This window comes from Xenopus tropicalis, chromosome 1, assembly GCF_000004195.4.
Source record: "Xenopus tropicalis strain Nigerian chromosome 1, UCB_Xtro_10.0, whole genome shotgun sequence".
In the NCBI taxonomy this organism is placed as follows: Eukaryota; Metazoa; Chordata; class Amphibia; order Anura; family Pipidae; genus Xenopus; species Xenopus tropicalis.
This window is the reverse complement of record NC_030677.2, coordinates 87069415-87084941: the sequence shown is the minus strand read 5'-3', so window position 1 is coordinate 87084941 and position 15527 is coordinate 87069415. Positions and strand designations below refer to the sequence as shown.

Below are 15527 nucleotides of genomic sequence, written 5' to 3'. Positions count from 1 at the left end.
GACCTGTCAATTTTACTGTGTCCTGCCTGCTTTTCCTAATTTTGGAAACTGGGCAGGAGGTTTTGACCCGGCCAGCCCTTCCGAAAACCGGGCTGCTGGGTCAAAACCAGGCAGGTGGCAACCATAGACCTACAGCATTTGATATGGATCTCAGTCTTAAGGTCAATTAGTGTGAAATGTGGGGGTAAATGGCAAATTTAGTGTACCTCTCTAGTCAAAATAATTACATATTTTTAACATTGTTGTGTTTAAATTTTGTTTCTACATTTTTTTCATTGGAAACCACCCCTGTAATATATTGTAAAGATATTAGAAGTAACTAAGTAGTTTCATATCTTGAAGGCAGTAGATTACAACTCACCATAATTAGTCCCAGTCCTAATTAGTTGATGATGTGGTCATACCACCTCCGTAAAGGAGAAGGAAAACTAACAACTAAGTAAGCTTTTTCAGAAAGCTGCATTGAGTCCTTTATCAAAAGAAACAAAGGATTTCTTTTCTTCTTTTTTGCAAACATGTTCTTCGGTATCAGACTTCCTCTCTCAGAAAAATCCTTCATTCCTGGGGCCGGAGTCTGTGCACCTCTCCCCCTTCTCCTGCGCCCCCCTTCTATCATAATGTGTGATGTGAGCTACCAATGGCTAGAGCTGTAGCAGGAAGCTATGAAGAGCAAACTAAATTGGCAGCTGCTATCTTAAACAAACAGAGGGAGCTTCTAGGGCTTTTTACTCAGGTGTGGTAAAGCTTTCTGCGGGATAAATATAGCGTTCTAGGTGGCACTAATGTAGCAAATCTATAGGCAGTAAAATGCCAAAATGACTTTCCTTCTTGTTTAAATAAGAGAAGATCTCACTAAGTACAGCAATGTTAAGCAAAACAGCTTCTGTAATCCTTAGGATGATAACAAATGTATCCCTTATATGAACATTTAGCTCTATAATATAGTACATTTGAAGCTATTTGATAAAGTATATGTAATACTTTTATTTTAGTTTTAATTCTATAAACCTCAGCTATAGTACATTCCTTCTTCTTGTTTTAGTCAGGCTGTCAGAGGAAGTAAAAGCTTCAATAAAGTGAATTCTGGGGCAGGGGCGTAACTACTCTGGACCGGGCCACCTACAAAAATTTTTCGAAGGGGCGCAGAGCAGCAAACCCTACCGCCCCAGCCCTTCTTACCTCCACCTGCTCCCTCTCACCTCCCAGCCTGCTTATGTATACTTTCTATTTAGTTTCTATCTATATTTTTCTGCTGATAATGAAGCTTTTTGGAGCTTTTACCTTTTAGCCACTCTAACCTGTAGTCCAGTCCAACCAAATTGCAGTAGAAAGTGTATAATTTAATTCAGTAAGGTTATAAAACATTGATAAAAGAGAAAAATTGGCTAATGTAGGGCTATATATATTTTAACATACACCTGCAAAATGCATTTTTTTTCAAAGAGAAATTATAGCATGTATACATACACAACCTTGCAAATGCCACATTACAGAAATTAATAAGCTATATTTGAAAACCTCTTCCTCCACATGGATGTCCTTACATGGTGCTATAAAATACAAAAAAAGTCACTATAAAACCAACCACATGGAGCATAAATAATTAATTTGCAAAAATGTGCACAGGAATGTTGTATTCCTTAAAAGGGTCAATATTTTGCACATTACAATCCTGTAGTATATTTTACTGATTTATTACTCTTATTACTAAATTATTGCAGCCATGACAGTAACCCCGGTGCATCTAACTAGATGACTGACTATATTGCTCAGAATTCCTATTCCATAAGCACTTCCTTCCTTTGGGAGAAGCCTGACTTAAAAGGGACCTGTCACCCCTAGCAATAATTATGTTGGGTTGAAAAACATGTGAACAGCCAATGAGATTTTACCTATTGACTTGGCGGAAATTAAACCTGCAGGTTTACAGTTGTGCCATACTCCTTCGATTTCTGAATTATCGCTTGAACAGTGCTCCGTGGGATGTTCAAGGCTTTGGAAATCTTTTTGTAGCCTAAGCCTGCTTTAAATTTCTCAGTAACTTTATCCCTGACCTGTCTGGTGTGTTCTTTGGACTTCATGGTGTTGTTGCTCCCAATATTCTCTTAGACAACCTCTGAGCCGTCACAGAGCAGCTGTATTTATACTGACAAAATGATAAAATAAGGAACTAAAAAAAAAAAGTATATGTGTGTCTGTGTATACATGTGTACACCCAGTGTCGGACTGGCCCACCAGGATACCAGGAAAACGTGAGACGTTTTTATGCATATTTCGGCAACATGTGCCTGCACCCTAGCGTATCTCATTCATTCAGGTGCAGGCACATGAAGGAGGCTTAGGGCGGTATTTTCAGCAAGCGCTTTTCCGCTTGCCGAAAATATCCGCCCTAAGCCTCGTTTGCCATCAATCTAAATGGGGCAAACCTCCTTCAAAATGCTAAGTAATGATGTTCTGATCATGTGCACCTGATGTGATACACCTGTGTGTGATTTGAGCCATTTTAAGTGGGACTAAATGTGGGGGCGTCCTGATTTATTCCTCACCAGAAATTGCATTTTTGTAGAATTACATTTTACAGATTTTGAGTTAGATGCCAAGACACCTCAAGCCACACTTAGGGGCACATTTATTAATCCACGAACGTCCAAAAAGCGTCCGAATTTTGCGATTTTTGCGTAAATTGTTGCGACTTTTTCGTAGCCGTTACGACTTTTTCGTAAATTGTTGCGACTTTTTCGTAGCGTTACGACTTGTGCGAATTGTCACGACTTTTTCGTAGCCGTCGCGCCGAGTACGAAAGTTTCGGATTCATTCAAGCTTCAGTATTGTGACTTTCCTTGGGCCAGGGTGGAGCTGCAGAGTGCCATTGAGTCCTATGGGAGGCTTCCAAAATCATGCAATGTCTGAAAGGTTTGCCTGCCGTTTACGAGCACTCAATACGAAAAAGTCGCCACAATATACGAGCAAATCGCAAAATACCGATCATTACGAAAAAAACACATTCGGACGCTTTTCGGACGTTCGTGGATTAATAAATGTGCCCCTTAGTATACCTAGCTTCTATAACCTGTAGCTTAGCCTGCTTCTGGAACCAACCAGACCATCGCCATTGTAGAGCCTCATGGTAGCAGCGCCCCTAACTACCAAATACTGAAGACTAATCCCATTAAAAATATAGTGTGCGGAGTCATGCATGGAAAGCTATGTGTCATATATTGAAATCAAGTATGTGTGCAAGTCAGCCAAAAGCATGAATAAAGGGGTAGTTCACCTTTATATTTTGATATGTGTAGACATTGATATTCCTGAGACAATTTGCAATATGTCTTCATTTTTTATTTTTAATGGGTTTTTCAGCTTTTTGTTTAGCAGCTCTCCATTTGTTATTTTAGCAGCTACCTAGTTGCTAGGGTCTTATTTTTCCTAGCAACCAGGCAGTAGTTTAAACTAGAGATGGGGATATGAATAGTAGAGGGCCTGCATTGAAAGATAAGTAATAAAAATTAACAATAACAATAAAATTGTAAGATTACAGAGGAGTGGTTTTTGGCTGCCGGGGTCAGTGACCCCCATTTGAAAGCTGGAAAGAGGCACAAGAGAAAGGCATGTAATTCAAAAACTATAAAAAAAAAAATGAAAACCAATTGCAAAGTTGCTAGGGCATTCTATAACATACTAAAAGTTAACTAAAGAACCACCCCTTAATTGAGCATGTTTTGTTACCAGGGGTAAATAGAATATAATGTAACGTTTTGCTTTTTGCAAACTGTTGGCAAATCCAACCTGTTCTTCTTACAATTAGAGACTGTTTGTTATTAGTCAACCTAAGTTGCTTAAGGCACATTACTTTCCTATGCACTACTATCTTGTTACACTAAGGGGCTGATTTACTTACCCACGAACGGGTCGAATGGAGTTCGATTGCGTTTTTTTCGTAATGATCGGTACTTTGCGATTTTTTCGTATTCTTCGGATTCTTTACGAATTTTTCGGATCCAATACGATTTTTGCGTAAAAACGCGAGTTTTCCTATCCATTACGAAAGTTGCGTAAAAAGTTGCGCATTTTGCGTAGCGTTAAAACTTACGCGAAAAGTTGCGCATTTTTCGTAGCGTTAAGTTTTAACGCTACGAAAAATGCGCAACTTTTCGCGTAAGTTTTAACGCTACGAAAAATGCGCAACTTTTTACACAACTTTCGTAATGGATACGAAAAACTCGCGTTTTTACGCAAAAATCGTATTGGTAACGAAAAATTCGTACAGAATCCGAAAAAATCGCAAAACATACGAAAAAGTCGCAAAATGTTCGTTTTCAAGTCGGAACTTTTCCAATTCGGGTCGGATTCGTGGGTTAGTAAATCAGCCCCTAAGTTTAGCACATAATTTGAAAAAATTAGCAGCAGTGTTTCTGATGCAGCATTTACAAAGTTTAACCAGGTACCCTGCCTGGATGATTTCAGAGTGTGGGAGGAAACAAGTTTTTCCAGAGAAACACATGCAGACATGGGCACAATATACAAACACTGAGCACAGGTAGTTCTCTGCTCAGAATCAATTTTAGAACTCCACGGCATTAAGACAGTGAGCCACTATCTTTCTACAATTTAAATTAATCTGTATATGTAAGTCACTCCTGCCAACATGTATGGGTTTAGACCTAGGTGTTTTAGGTGTCTTGGCACCTTATGCGTTCAATTGCTACAGTATTATTTATTTCAGTTATAAAATTTGTATTACATTACATTTATATAATTTTATATAGCATTGTTGGCACTGGTTATTTAGAATTCAGAACAGCCAAATTTAGGACAGGACTATGTCATGCAGTGTCCTTCTGTGGAAATTAATTAATTCCAAAGAAGCCAGACAGTTGTATTATGCACTACATTAGTGACCAAAAAACAAAGAGAAAGCTGGAAGGAATTCCTCACTTTATTGTAGCAGGATTGACTAAAATGAAATTGCGTATCCTATTTTATATTGCTATACACCATTTCTATATGCTTTTTGTAAAACTTGCATCTATGCGCAAAATATAAGTTTTAGCTCTCTTGATGAGAGCAAAGGAAAGATTTAGGCTAACGCCACATGGGCGTATTCTCGGCAAGCTGAAAAACGCTTGCTGAGAATACGCCCGGCTACTGTCAATTAGGGCTCGACCGGTGTTTCTTCCTGCGTTTCAATGCAATTGATTTTTTATGCATTTCACTGAAGGGGAACTTGATGCATTCCACCTGTGTTCAGCACCACACCTAGTGCATACAACATGATTTGAATAAAGGGCTTGCATTTCTTTTTGTCATCCACTGCAAAGGAAAGCAGAGGAAGAAATGCCTATGTGTAAAAGAATTACCCCTTTAACTGCCAGCTGATTTGGTCAAAGTGAAACTTGTATTGGCAGACAATTTTTCCGCTCTTTCACTTTAGGGGGCTTTTCAAGAGGGTACTTTTAGTTTACCTTGAAAAACAGTATATTGTTATTTTCAGGACAACCCAAGCTTTTAAAATAATTTTTTCCACTTCTGTAACAAGAATATTTTCCATAATATAAACACATATATTAGAAACAAGAATTATTTTTTATTTATTATATTTGCAAGAAAATACAACTGATTTATAAAGTTTAATGTCTCTTGAATGTGCCAATACCAAATATGTATAATTTTTGAAGATTGCTCACTAGTATAGGTCAAAAAATAGTTTTGTTTTTTTTTTTAAAAAGATAGCCCCTAGTGTTAAGATGCCTGTCTCGGTTCGGGCAGCCATGTTGTGGCACTTGCATGCACACAAGGATGAGTGCCACAACTCGCTCATTATGCACATTTGTGTGATGTAGGCAGGTGAATCTCATTTACCACTCCTATGTCACACAGGAGCTCCCTGCTGGGGTAGGCGATCTAGCACAGGCGAGGATGTTTTAAAAAAAACTCTTGTTTCCCCTATCCTGAGTAGTCTCTTTTATTCCTACTCAAGGTGGACATTTGAAAAGCATTTGTATGTGGCCTCAGAGATCATAATAAATTGTCACAATGTTTATAGTTACATTTTATATAGAATCTATATGCTGGGTTTTTTGTGCGACAATTTGAATAAGTAGAGGCTTTTGGCAACAATTCAAAAAAGTTGCAGTTGTACCACTTTTCAGCGACTTTTGTCCATGAGCAACATTTCTGCAACTTTTTCCTGTGCATACTATTTGAGTTCAGACAATGAGTGGCAATGAGCTTATTTAGATGGGAAAACATGAGTAATGTTAGAGTTTTAGTAAATCTGCCCCTAAGTCTCCTAAAAATAACCATTAATGGGCTTATTTATCAATTTTCAAATTTGTTAATTCATAGTAATCACAAAACAAAAACTGTAGTACCGTGTTAGCCAGTGTCAAAAATAATAATAAAAAAACAACAAAACACAAATACAAGAGTATTGTAGAAATGATACCTATATTGGCTAACAATAAAAATACATTGCAAGCTTTCGGAGCTCTAAGGCCCTTTCATCAGGCAGAATGCAAATGAGAACTGAAATGGCACAACATTTATACTGATAGATCAGAGAGAAGTGTTCACAAGCAATAAATTAGGAAGTTACAGATAGATAGAGATAACTTGTGAAGAAGTGAAAGTAATTAAGGTTTATTAGGGTGGGTTGTAAATAGTCCAGGGGTCTGGATTCAGTCAGATCAGATAGTGTGACATGAAACCTGACCCCAAATTAAGGCCCTGTCTTAATGTGTTGAATAACTCCATACATTTGAATTCATAGATCTTCCTTTCTCGTTCAGATCCAAAGTTCCCTTTTAGAATTAACACCTTCATGTCCTGAAGCCTGTTGTCCTGATTGCAGAAGTGTTGTCCCACTGGTGTATCACACGCTTTGATAACATTCATAGTAACATAGCAAGTTATGCTGAAAAAAGACACATGTTCACCAAGTTCAACCTTAAAGGACATGTCAACCCCAAAAATAATTTTTGCCTAATAAAAGAAAACATAATTCTAAGCAACTTTCCATTATCAATTTATTAAATCAAATAAGGTATTGGTTGACAAAACCCCTGCATACCTCAGGTCCCCACTGTAATATGGAAATGGCAGCAGTGGAACATCTGACAAGCAGGAGCATGGATTCCCAGATTTGAGATGAGTAGATGGCAGACAGCCAACTAGCACCTCCAGAACATGCAGATCACAAATCTGATGGGATTCATAGCCTTCCATGGGAGTCACTAGTACTTTTAACTATTTCTCAGACTTAAACTCTTACATCTTTATTATAAATGGGCTTGTTTTTATTAGATGTATTGCGTGCCTATACATTATCTATTAATTATTTAAAAATAAGATCTATTGAACCCCAATATTCAGAAAACTCTACAATGCAATTTCTAGAATTTTTTTTAAGCAAATAATTTGTATTTTTGGATTGGCTTAGTTTTTCTTTTTAATAATAAAAAGTACCTTTTACTTGATCATAACTAAGCTATCATCAAAATCAAAATAACCCTTTTTAACCCTATTTTTTTTTTTTTAATATTTAAAAGTACTGGAATTTATCTAAATGAATACATTTGTTATCTAGACTTAATTTACAGCTACAGCATGAAATAGAGAGAAATTAAAAGTACTGTGTCAGTGGCTTTAGAATCATATTCCCCAGCTGGTACCAAAATTTAACAACAAGACATAAAGTACTCAGAACTGAATCTTCTAGTTCAGTGTTGCTGAATTTACACATATTCCAAATAGTAGTTTTAAACTTTTTAGTTTCATGCAAGAATACAATTAATGTAATTAATTAATGAGTTACCTATTTTCCATTGTCTCACCAAATATTCTTTACAAGTGTAGGGATCTCCAAAATTGGGCCCCTAGGATGGTTACCCCAGGATAGACCCCAAGGGTGGGTGGTACTTAATAGTGCAACACCTTGGGTGGTTGGCACTTACATAGTTAACAGGGAGTTAGCTTCCCTGCAGTTCAGGGTTAAGACCACAGGGTGGTACACTCAGTATATAAGGCTGTGCAGCCATGTGCTGACAGGTCTTCCTGCCTGGGACCCCTCTGGCTAGAGGCTAGTGACAGGCCAGGGCATAGTTAGGGAGCTAACTGTTATAGGCCACTCTAGGAGTGGTAGATAGGCTATTTAATTGGGCAGCTTGGCCCCTACAGGAGTGTTAATGAGATTAAGATCTCCCAGTACTCATTGCTGGAGTCAGGGAACTGAGTGGTAGTAATAGGTGATTTGCCTAATCCGGGGGATAGCCGGTGATATTCCGGGGTGAGATCTCAAGGGGGTGTCCGCTGGAAGTGCCCTAGAGAGGGGCTTCTGGCGTGTAGTACCGGAGGGAACACAAAGGAGGGTCATCTGGCTGGAGTATTGATGGTATCCCAGGAGAGAGGGTCTCCTAAGGAAAAGTGTGTTCCCTGACGTGTTCTGTAACATTCATTCTGCAACTAAAGACATCACTTAGTTCATCATACTATCTGAGTGCAGTGTCTTACTATCTGGAGGATCCACTCTGCCTGGTAAGAGTCTACCCCAAGGGAGGGGCAAGGTGCCAGGAGTGCTGGGAGTCCCCAAGCAGAAGTACAATATCAAGTTCTCAGGAAGGGAGTTGCAGTTCAGTCTGTCCCTATACTGGGTGGAGGCACGCCAAATAGTACAGCAACATCTGTTCCCCCAAAGTAAGCGGGGCTCAGGATCCTGTTAGCGCCACTAGATCTCAGCAGGTAGCAGCACATTCTCTAAAGTGGGCTACACAGGAAACAGTAAACGTTAAAAAGATAGACGCATGGATATATATCACTAAAGGGTACAGTATATGCATTTTGCAAGGGCAATGTAATAAAAATACATTTGAATGATCCTTAACTACAAGCTATTTTATTCTATTTTTAGCACTGTTTATTGATTACACATCAGTTATTAACAGTAGAGTGTACTTGCTAGCATCCCACCAACCCATGTGTATATTTTTTACCTGCATTTCTAGTGTTTGTTTTATTTTGTGTTTTAATGAAGCACTTGCATGCTCTGATTCTACTAAAATTGAGATGTTTATGCCACTTCTACTGTTTGGCCTTTGATAAACAAATCAAAATCTGCCATGAATTATAATTTTCTATGACATAAATATTGTTATTGTACAAAGTGTTATTGTGCTAAATTTGTATTGTACATAACTTCATGAAACTATGTTGTGATTGCACCACAGATGATTGGGTCAAATGGCAACCAGGAAACTAAAATATATGATTCAGTGGGTTTATGAGGTCACTGGTTGCACATACCTACAAGACTTTTCATATCAGTCAGTCAGATCAGTGTAATCTTCTCATCCAAGTATGTGGTCAAAATATCTGTTTAGTCACACAATGCATTTTCTTTGTTGGTGTAAAGACTCCAGTGGAGAAAATGTGATCTTCTCTCTTCACAGGGGTGTTTCTGGGGTCTATGCCGCCCCACCATGCCCAGGAGCTGCTATTTGCCAACATTGTTAACTTGCAGGATAGCTAAAAACCAAACTGAATATTCCAGTTATTATTTTTTCACTGAAAAAAAAGTTACACGCCAGCAAAAATCACATAGTTCTATTAATTTTCAATGGGGCTAAAAATCTTAAACGGTTTAACAAACTGGAAACATAAATAAATAATTGTTTGAGTATTTACATTGATTTGTATGAGACCTTACCAGCTTTTACTGGCAAGTTTTTTGTGGTGACTTTTTACATTTTTTTTTTCTTTAAAGGAGAAAGAAAGGTAAAAACTAAGTAAGCTTTATCAGAAAGGTCTATGTAAATACAGCCATAAGCACTCACAGAAATGCTGCACTGACTTCTCTGTAATTCATGTGCCAGAGACACGCAGCTCTCTGCTTTCTCCCCTCTCCTGCTCCCCCCTCCCTCAAGAGTGCTAAGAACTTACTCCCCCCCCTTAGGAATGTGGATCTGAGCCAATCAGCAGGAAGCTGACTCATAGTCTTAGAAACTGAACATGTACACTGAGTCTCAGTGCAGGAGTGAGGCATTATGGGAACATTCTTTACACTAACTCTTTTTCTTTTTTTCTTTAACTCTTTATTAGCCTTTCCTTCTCCTTTAATAATACTTTTATTATTCACACTCAAGTTTTTTTGCATAGATAAAACACAAACTTTTAGAAAAATAAACCCCTTAGAGAACAACAAATTGGAGATCCACACAGATTTTGCAAATGAAGCTTGAAGCAGATTCACCTTAAGAGCTTCATACTACCCCTTTAGTTTTCCTCAGTCACAGTATTATTATTTAGAAAACAGTACAAGTTTCAGCAACATGTTTAGCTTTTCCCATTGCCCACTTTCCTGAGATTCTCTTTTACTCAGGGGGCCTACATATTTTCAGGGTGCAAACACACAGCTGCTCAGCTAACTGGATGATTCCTATCTCTCTCTAAATACAATTAGCTTCACCTCATATATATATATACTGTATATACATAAAGAAACATTTTTAAATATATACACAGTTCATTTACAAGAAATGGGTTGGAGTACGCAGCTTTTTGACGTCATTTCATATTATCTCTGGCAGTAAGTTATGAGTTCAGGGAAGACATTAATCTGAAACTAGCAATCAATAAAAACCTTATAGAAACGCATATCCACTGACAAAACTGTTAAACAAAATCCGCAGACAAAATTCAAGCAATTCAACCTCAAATGAATTTAAAAAATCTCATCAAACAAAAAATGAATATATCTAAACTGTAAATCATATAATACACACACACATGTAAAACATGTGCATAATAATATAAACAAATACATACCACCATTGACATGTCATATGAAGACCCTTATTGTCATATTTCACGTACTTGAACTCATGCCCCCACTCTGGCCCCCTTACATCTCATTAAGTAAATATTTGTCTTTGTCCTGCAGTAGTAAAGTGGCTGTTGGTGATTAAAAATGGGATAGACCTGATAGGGAGGATTTGGAAACAGATATTAAACCACTGTCTGGATTGTGTCTTTAATAACAATACAGTCTGTACATAGATACTACAAATTATTTCTTTTCTTTTCTTCAATAACAGGGATTCGGTAATCAAGTGGATGTGTCGTATATTGCTAAACATTACAACATGAGCAAAAGCAAAGTTGACAACCAGTTCTACAGTGTGGAAGTAGGAGACTCGACATTCACTGTTCTTAAACGCTACCAGAATCTAAAACCTATAGGCTCTGGAGCTCAGGGAATAGTTTGGTAAGTCTGTCTAATTAATTGGTATTTCATTTGAATACATTCTTAGCACTTGTTTAATCTCCAAATTCACTTTACTTCCTTCAAAAGTCATCAGACTTGAAATTTTTCTCACCCATTGATGGTCAAATAACATTGATCCCATTAATGGGCAAATGAATACTCTCAAAAATTTATGTTTCAAAATCAAACCACAGCTAGAGTTTGTATACAGAACACCACAGACCTATATAATGTACACTTTTTATATATATATATATATATATATATATATATATATATAGCTACCAATTAAAAGCTAAAGGTACTAAAGGTATAGATTTTGTTGTACCCTGCCTCTAAATAAAATCTAGCATTAGTCAGTTAGTACATTATTGCTTTCCCAGTCAGTGACTGTGGTTGGGGGCCCCTGAGGTGACAACTCTGGTGGGCCCCAGACACCCCATTCCGACACTGATTTCTACCACTGTTTTGTCCAACAATAATCCACAGGGGATCCTAAATGTGCCCCTTAGTGTATAAGAGTAGGCATATTTTTATGTCATTCTGTGAAATAATTCCATATCCTCTTCCCCCATCATGTTAATTGGGCAAATTCATTTTTACTTGTACTAAACAATGTTGCAAAGGTGGAAGTTGTCATTAAGACAAGCTCACATCATCCATTAGGCTAGTGCCATGCAGGGCTGATTCTTGGCTTGCGAAAAAACTCCGCCTGAGATTCATCCCCTACAGTGGCACTAAACTGAGAGGATTCAGCGTGTGTTTTAGTTTAAGAAGCTCCCCCTCCCTCTCACTCCCTCCCTCACTTACTCACTTGCTCCTCGCCTCGTCAACTTAAAGGAAAAAGAAAGTCAAAGTCACTTGGGGGTGCCAAAATGTTAGGCACCCCCAAGTGACTTTGACCACCTACCTTTTACCCCGGGCTGGTGCCCCTGTGAGGAGGGAACAGCACCAGCCCGGGGTAGCTGCCGGCGCTTCCTTCTTCCTGATTCGCTGCGCGCGCATGCGCAGTAGAGTGAAAAGCCAGTGCCCCGGGTACGAGGTAAGCGGTTAAAGTCACTTGGGGGTGCCTAACATTTTGGCACCCCCAAGTGATTTTGCCTTTCGTTTCCCTTTAATAGCATGCAGGCTTGATGGTTCCGTTGCCTGCCTGCCTGCTTCAAAGAGCTCTCCCCACTCGCCACAAAAAGAGATAAATAGCAGGCCAGTTTGAGCTTTCCCGTGCATGCCTGCTCTCCCTCCCCCCTCCCAATTACACACATAGACACCGGAGCTGAAGCAGGGAGCGTGTGACGTCACGCCAGGGGGCGGACCATGGAGTCAGGAAGGAGCGGCGCGTAGAAGAGCGTGCAGGGAATCAGGTAGCAGAGGGACTCGAGTATAAGCCGAGGGTTAATTTTTCAGCAGATTTTGGGTGCTGAAAAACTCGGCTTATATGCGAGTATATACGGTAATTGTCTGTGCTACATATATAAATTGTAAGAACAATAAAAACTTCTTCCTCCTTGTACTAAATAAATGCTCTTCCCAGCATTAAAATGTCTCGTGAAAATGTGGAAGTCATCAAATTGGGGGGTGTTTTTCCTATGGAGCTTATAATTTTCTGCGACAAAACACCAAGAATTGTCCTATTTGTCATTGTCCTTAGAGGGACAGTTTTTGTGTAATGTAGACACTAGTATTTCAAGGCAATTTGCACTCTCCAGTTTGCAGTTGTAAATGTTATTTTGTTGCTAGAGTCTTTATCTCACAACGAGGCAATACTGAATACTGAATGGCAAACTGAAAATTTCAGGAGAGTCTGAATAAATAGATTCTTCCATCAACCGGAAAGCTTTTCAGGAAGGCAAATAGTTCAAAGCCTGCATAAAAGATTGATTAATATTGCCTTAGTGTTTTGCTGCCTTTAAAACTACCTTGTACTACTACTACCTAAGTGCTGCTGTTCTTATTAACACTCTCTTGTTTTGTTTTAGTGCTGCCTATGATGCTGTCCTTGATAGAAATGTGGCAATTAAGAAACTAAGTAGACCATTTCAGAATCAAACACATGCCAAACGGGCATATAGAGAGTTGGTCCTTATGAAGTGTGTAAATCATAAAAATGTAAGTTCCTTTTAAGTTTAATTATTTTGTTTGGGGTGTTTTAAAGAGATGCAATCCCAGTTATCTTACAGATTTCTAAAATGCATTTTTAAAATGTAAAATTATATCCAGCCTTTTTACATAAATGAAGCAAAATATATTCTCCCAGATACTGTATGTTACTAACCTTTCTAGCTGTATAATATAATGTATTGATAACAGGGGGCACTTGTGGGCATCTTAGTCCTCTTTGGTACTTTTGGTAACTAAACTATGGTGTATGATCACTGGTATTGAGAATATCTGGTATACCAAAGTAATAAGGTGACATTTATCAAAGTTATTAAGATGTGTATAAAGATGTAGAAATATATAAAGGTGTTCAGAGAGAGAGAGAGAGCAGTCCACAAATGTAACTTGTAACCAGGTTTGTCAGGGAGCAGCCAAAACATAGTTTGGAGCAAAAAAGGTTTACACACACAAATTCTGTGAGACTTCTGCCAGACTGCCTGGAGAAATCTGCCAATATAAGTGGACAAAGCTGGTACATATTTAACACAAACAATATAAAGTGTTTCCCCTTCAGCTTGTGCTGAACATATTTTTGTCTTTTGTTGATGAATAATCTATGTTATTTTTTAAACTAAAAAAGGCAAACAGGGAAACTGAAACTGTTTTTATGCAGTTGATAATTAGATTACCAGTATGCAATCCCCTCCCATCACCCTCTATTTTGTTATCAGGAGTCTATTGTGCAAATGGGATTATCTGTGCATTGGAAATCCAATTATCAACCTCACAAAGACCAGACATGAAGCAGCTTTAATCTCAAGAAATAATAAAAATAATAGATTTTTTTCATTATAACAATAGGTAAAAATAAAGGTCGACAAAAGCCCTATTGATTGAAATTATGTTAAACAAGAGGGAATACTGCCTCTTTAAAGCTGTTATTACTGCAAAAGATGAATATATAACATACTGAAATGGGGAAACAGTATATATACATTTTTTATTATTTCAATGCTGTAAAATAAAAACTTTGCACAGAACAACATTTATCTGTAAATTTGCAATTTTCAGTAAATTGAGCGATATGTTCAAGAGTATTATTAGGAATGAACCAAAGAAATCTGTTGGCTTCCTCTATAGTCAAGATCCTGAAATTATATCTGATCCCTTATCACCAATCTGTCTATGTTTTTGTCTTTCTTTTTTCAGATTATCAGTTTATTAAATGTCTTCACACCCCAGAAATCTCTTGAGGAGTTCCAGGATGTGTAAGTAATATTGATTTGAATAAAATAATGATTGGTTGTAAAAATTTCTATTTGCAATTATCAAGCTATCGTGATGCACAAAGTGTAATGGTCTGTGGATATAAAAAAAAAATAATAATTAGGATTGTATGTCCAATAAGATGTTTCCAACTTCTAAACACAGACTTCTTAATGCAAAATTAAAATGGAATGATTAAAATGGAGCAAATGTATATGTTGACCTTAAATTAATAAATAGCAGACATTATAGGTGAATTAGATTTTGAGGACTGACAGGCATGCCTAATAATCTTTTTAGTTCAAAACTTTAGTTCAAAAGAAAAACTTCAGCGTTATTGGCTAAAGGATAGAAACAGCAAGAAAATATATATATTGTAGTATTTACTCTTAACAATACACCCTTTGTGATCCAAAATAAAATTATACAAGTGATCAGTAGAAAGGAGATCAAATCTTTGAAACTAAAAACTCCAAAAACGCTAAATCCCTTATCTGGAGTTGTTTTATAAAGGAGAAGAATGACACCCAGTGCAAAAGATAACTATTTCTTAAATTAGAAAGAGAAGGGTTCTTGTTAAACTATTACTCTCCCACTAGTTATAGTGCACACATGTAGGTGATTTTATGTAGGCTCATTACATTAGAATCACAGTTGATAATCTTGATATCTTGATATTATGAATCAGTATGATACATAGTAACATAGTTAGGTTGAAAAAAAGACGTACGTCCATCACGCTCAATCATAATGCCTATAAATAACCTGCCTAACTGCTAGTTGATCCAGAGGAAGGCAAAAAACCCCACCTGAAGCCTCTTTAATTTGCTGCAGAGGGGAAAAATTTCCTTCCTGTCTCCAAGATGGCAATCGGACCAGTCCCTTCAACTTGTACTAAGAGCTATTG

At 37.6% G+C, this 15527-nt stretch overlaps 1 protein-coding gene across 12 annotated transcripts in view; it reads left to right on the top strand.

The window, feature by feature from the left end:
- Positions 1-15527, top strand: part of mapk10 (mitogen-activated protein kinase 10) — a 175566-nt gene that overhangs the window by 95905 nt on the left and 64134 nt on the right. For all 12 annotated transcript variants that reach the window (NM_001318247.1, NM_001318248.1, NM_001114219.2 and 9 more), the window contains 3 exon segments: positions 11088-11257; positions 13234-13363; positions 14564-14622. In NM_001318247.1, the coding sequence (NP_001305176.1) occupies positions 11088-11257; positions 13234-13363; positions 14564-14622 (359 nt within the window).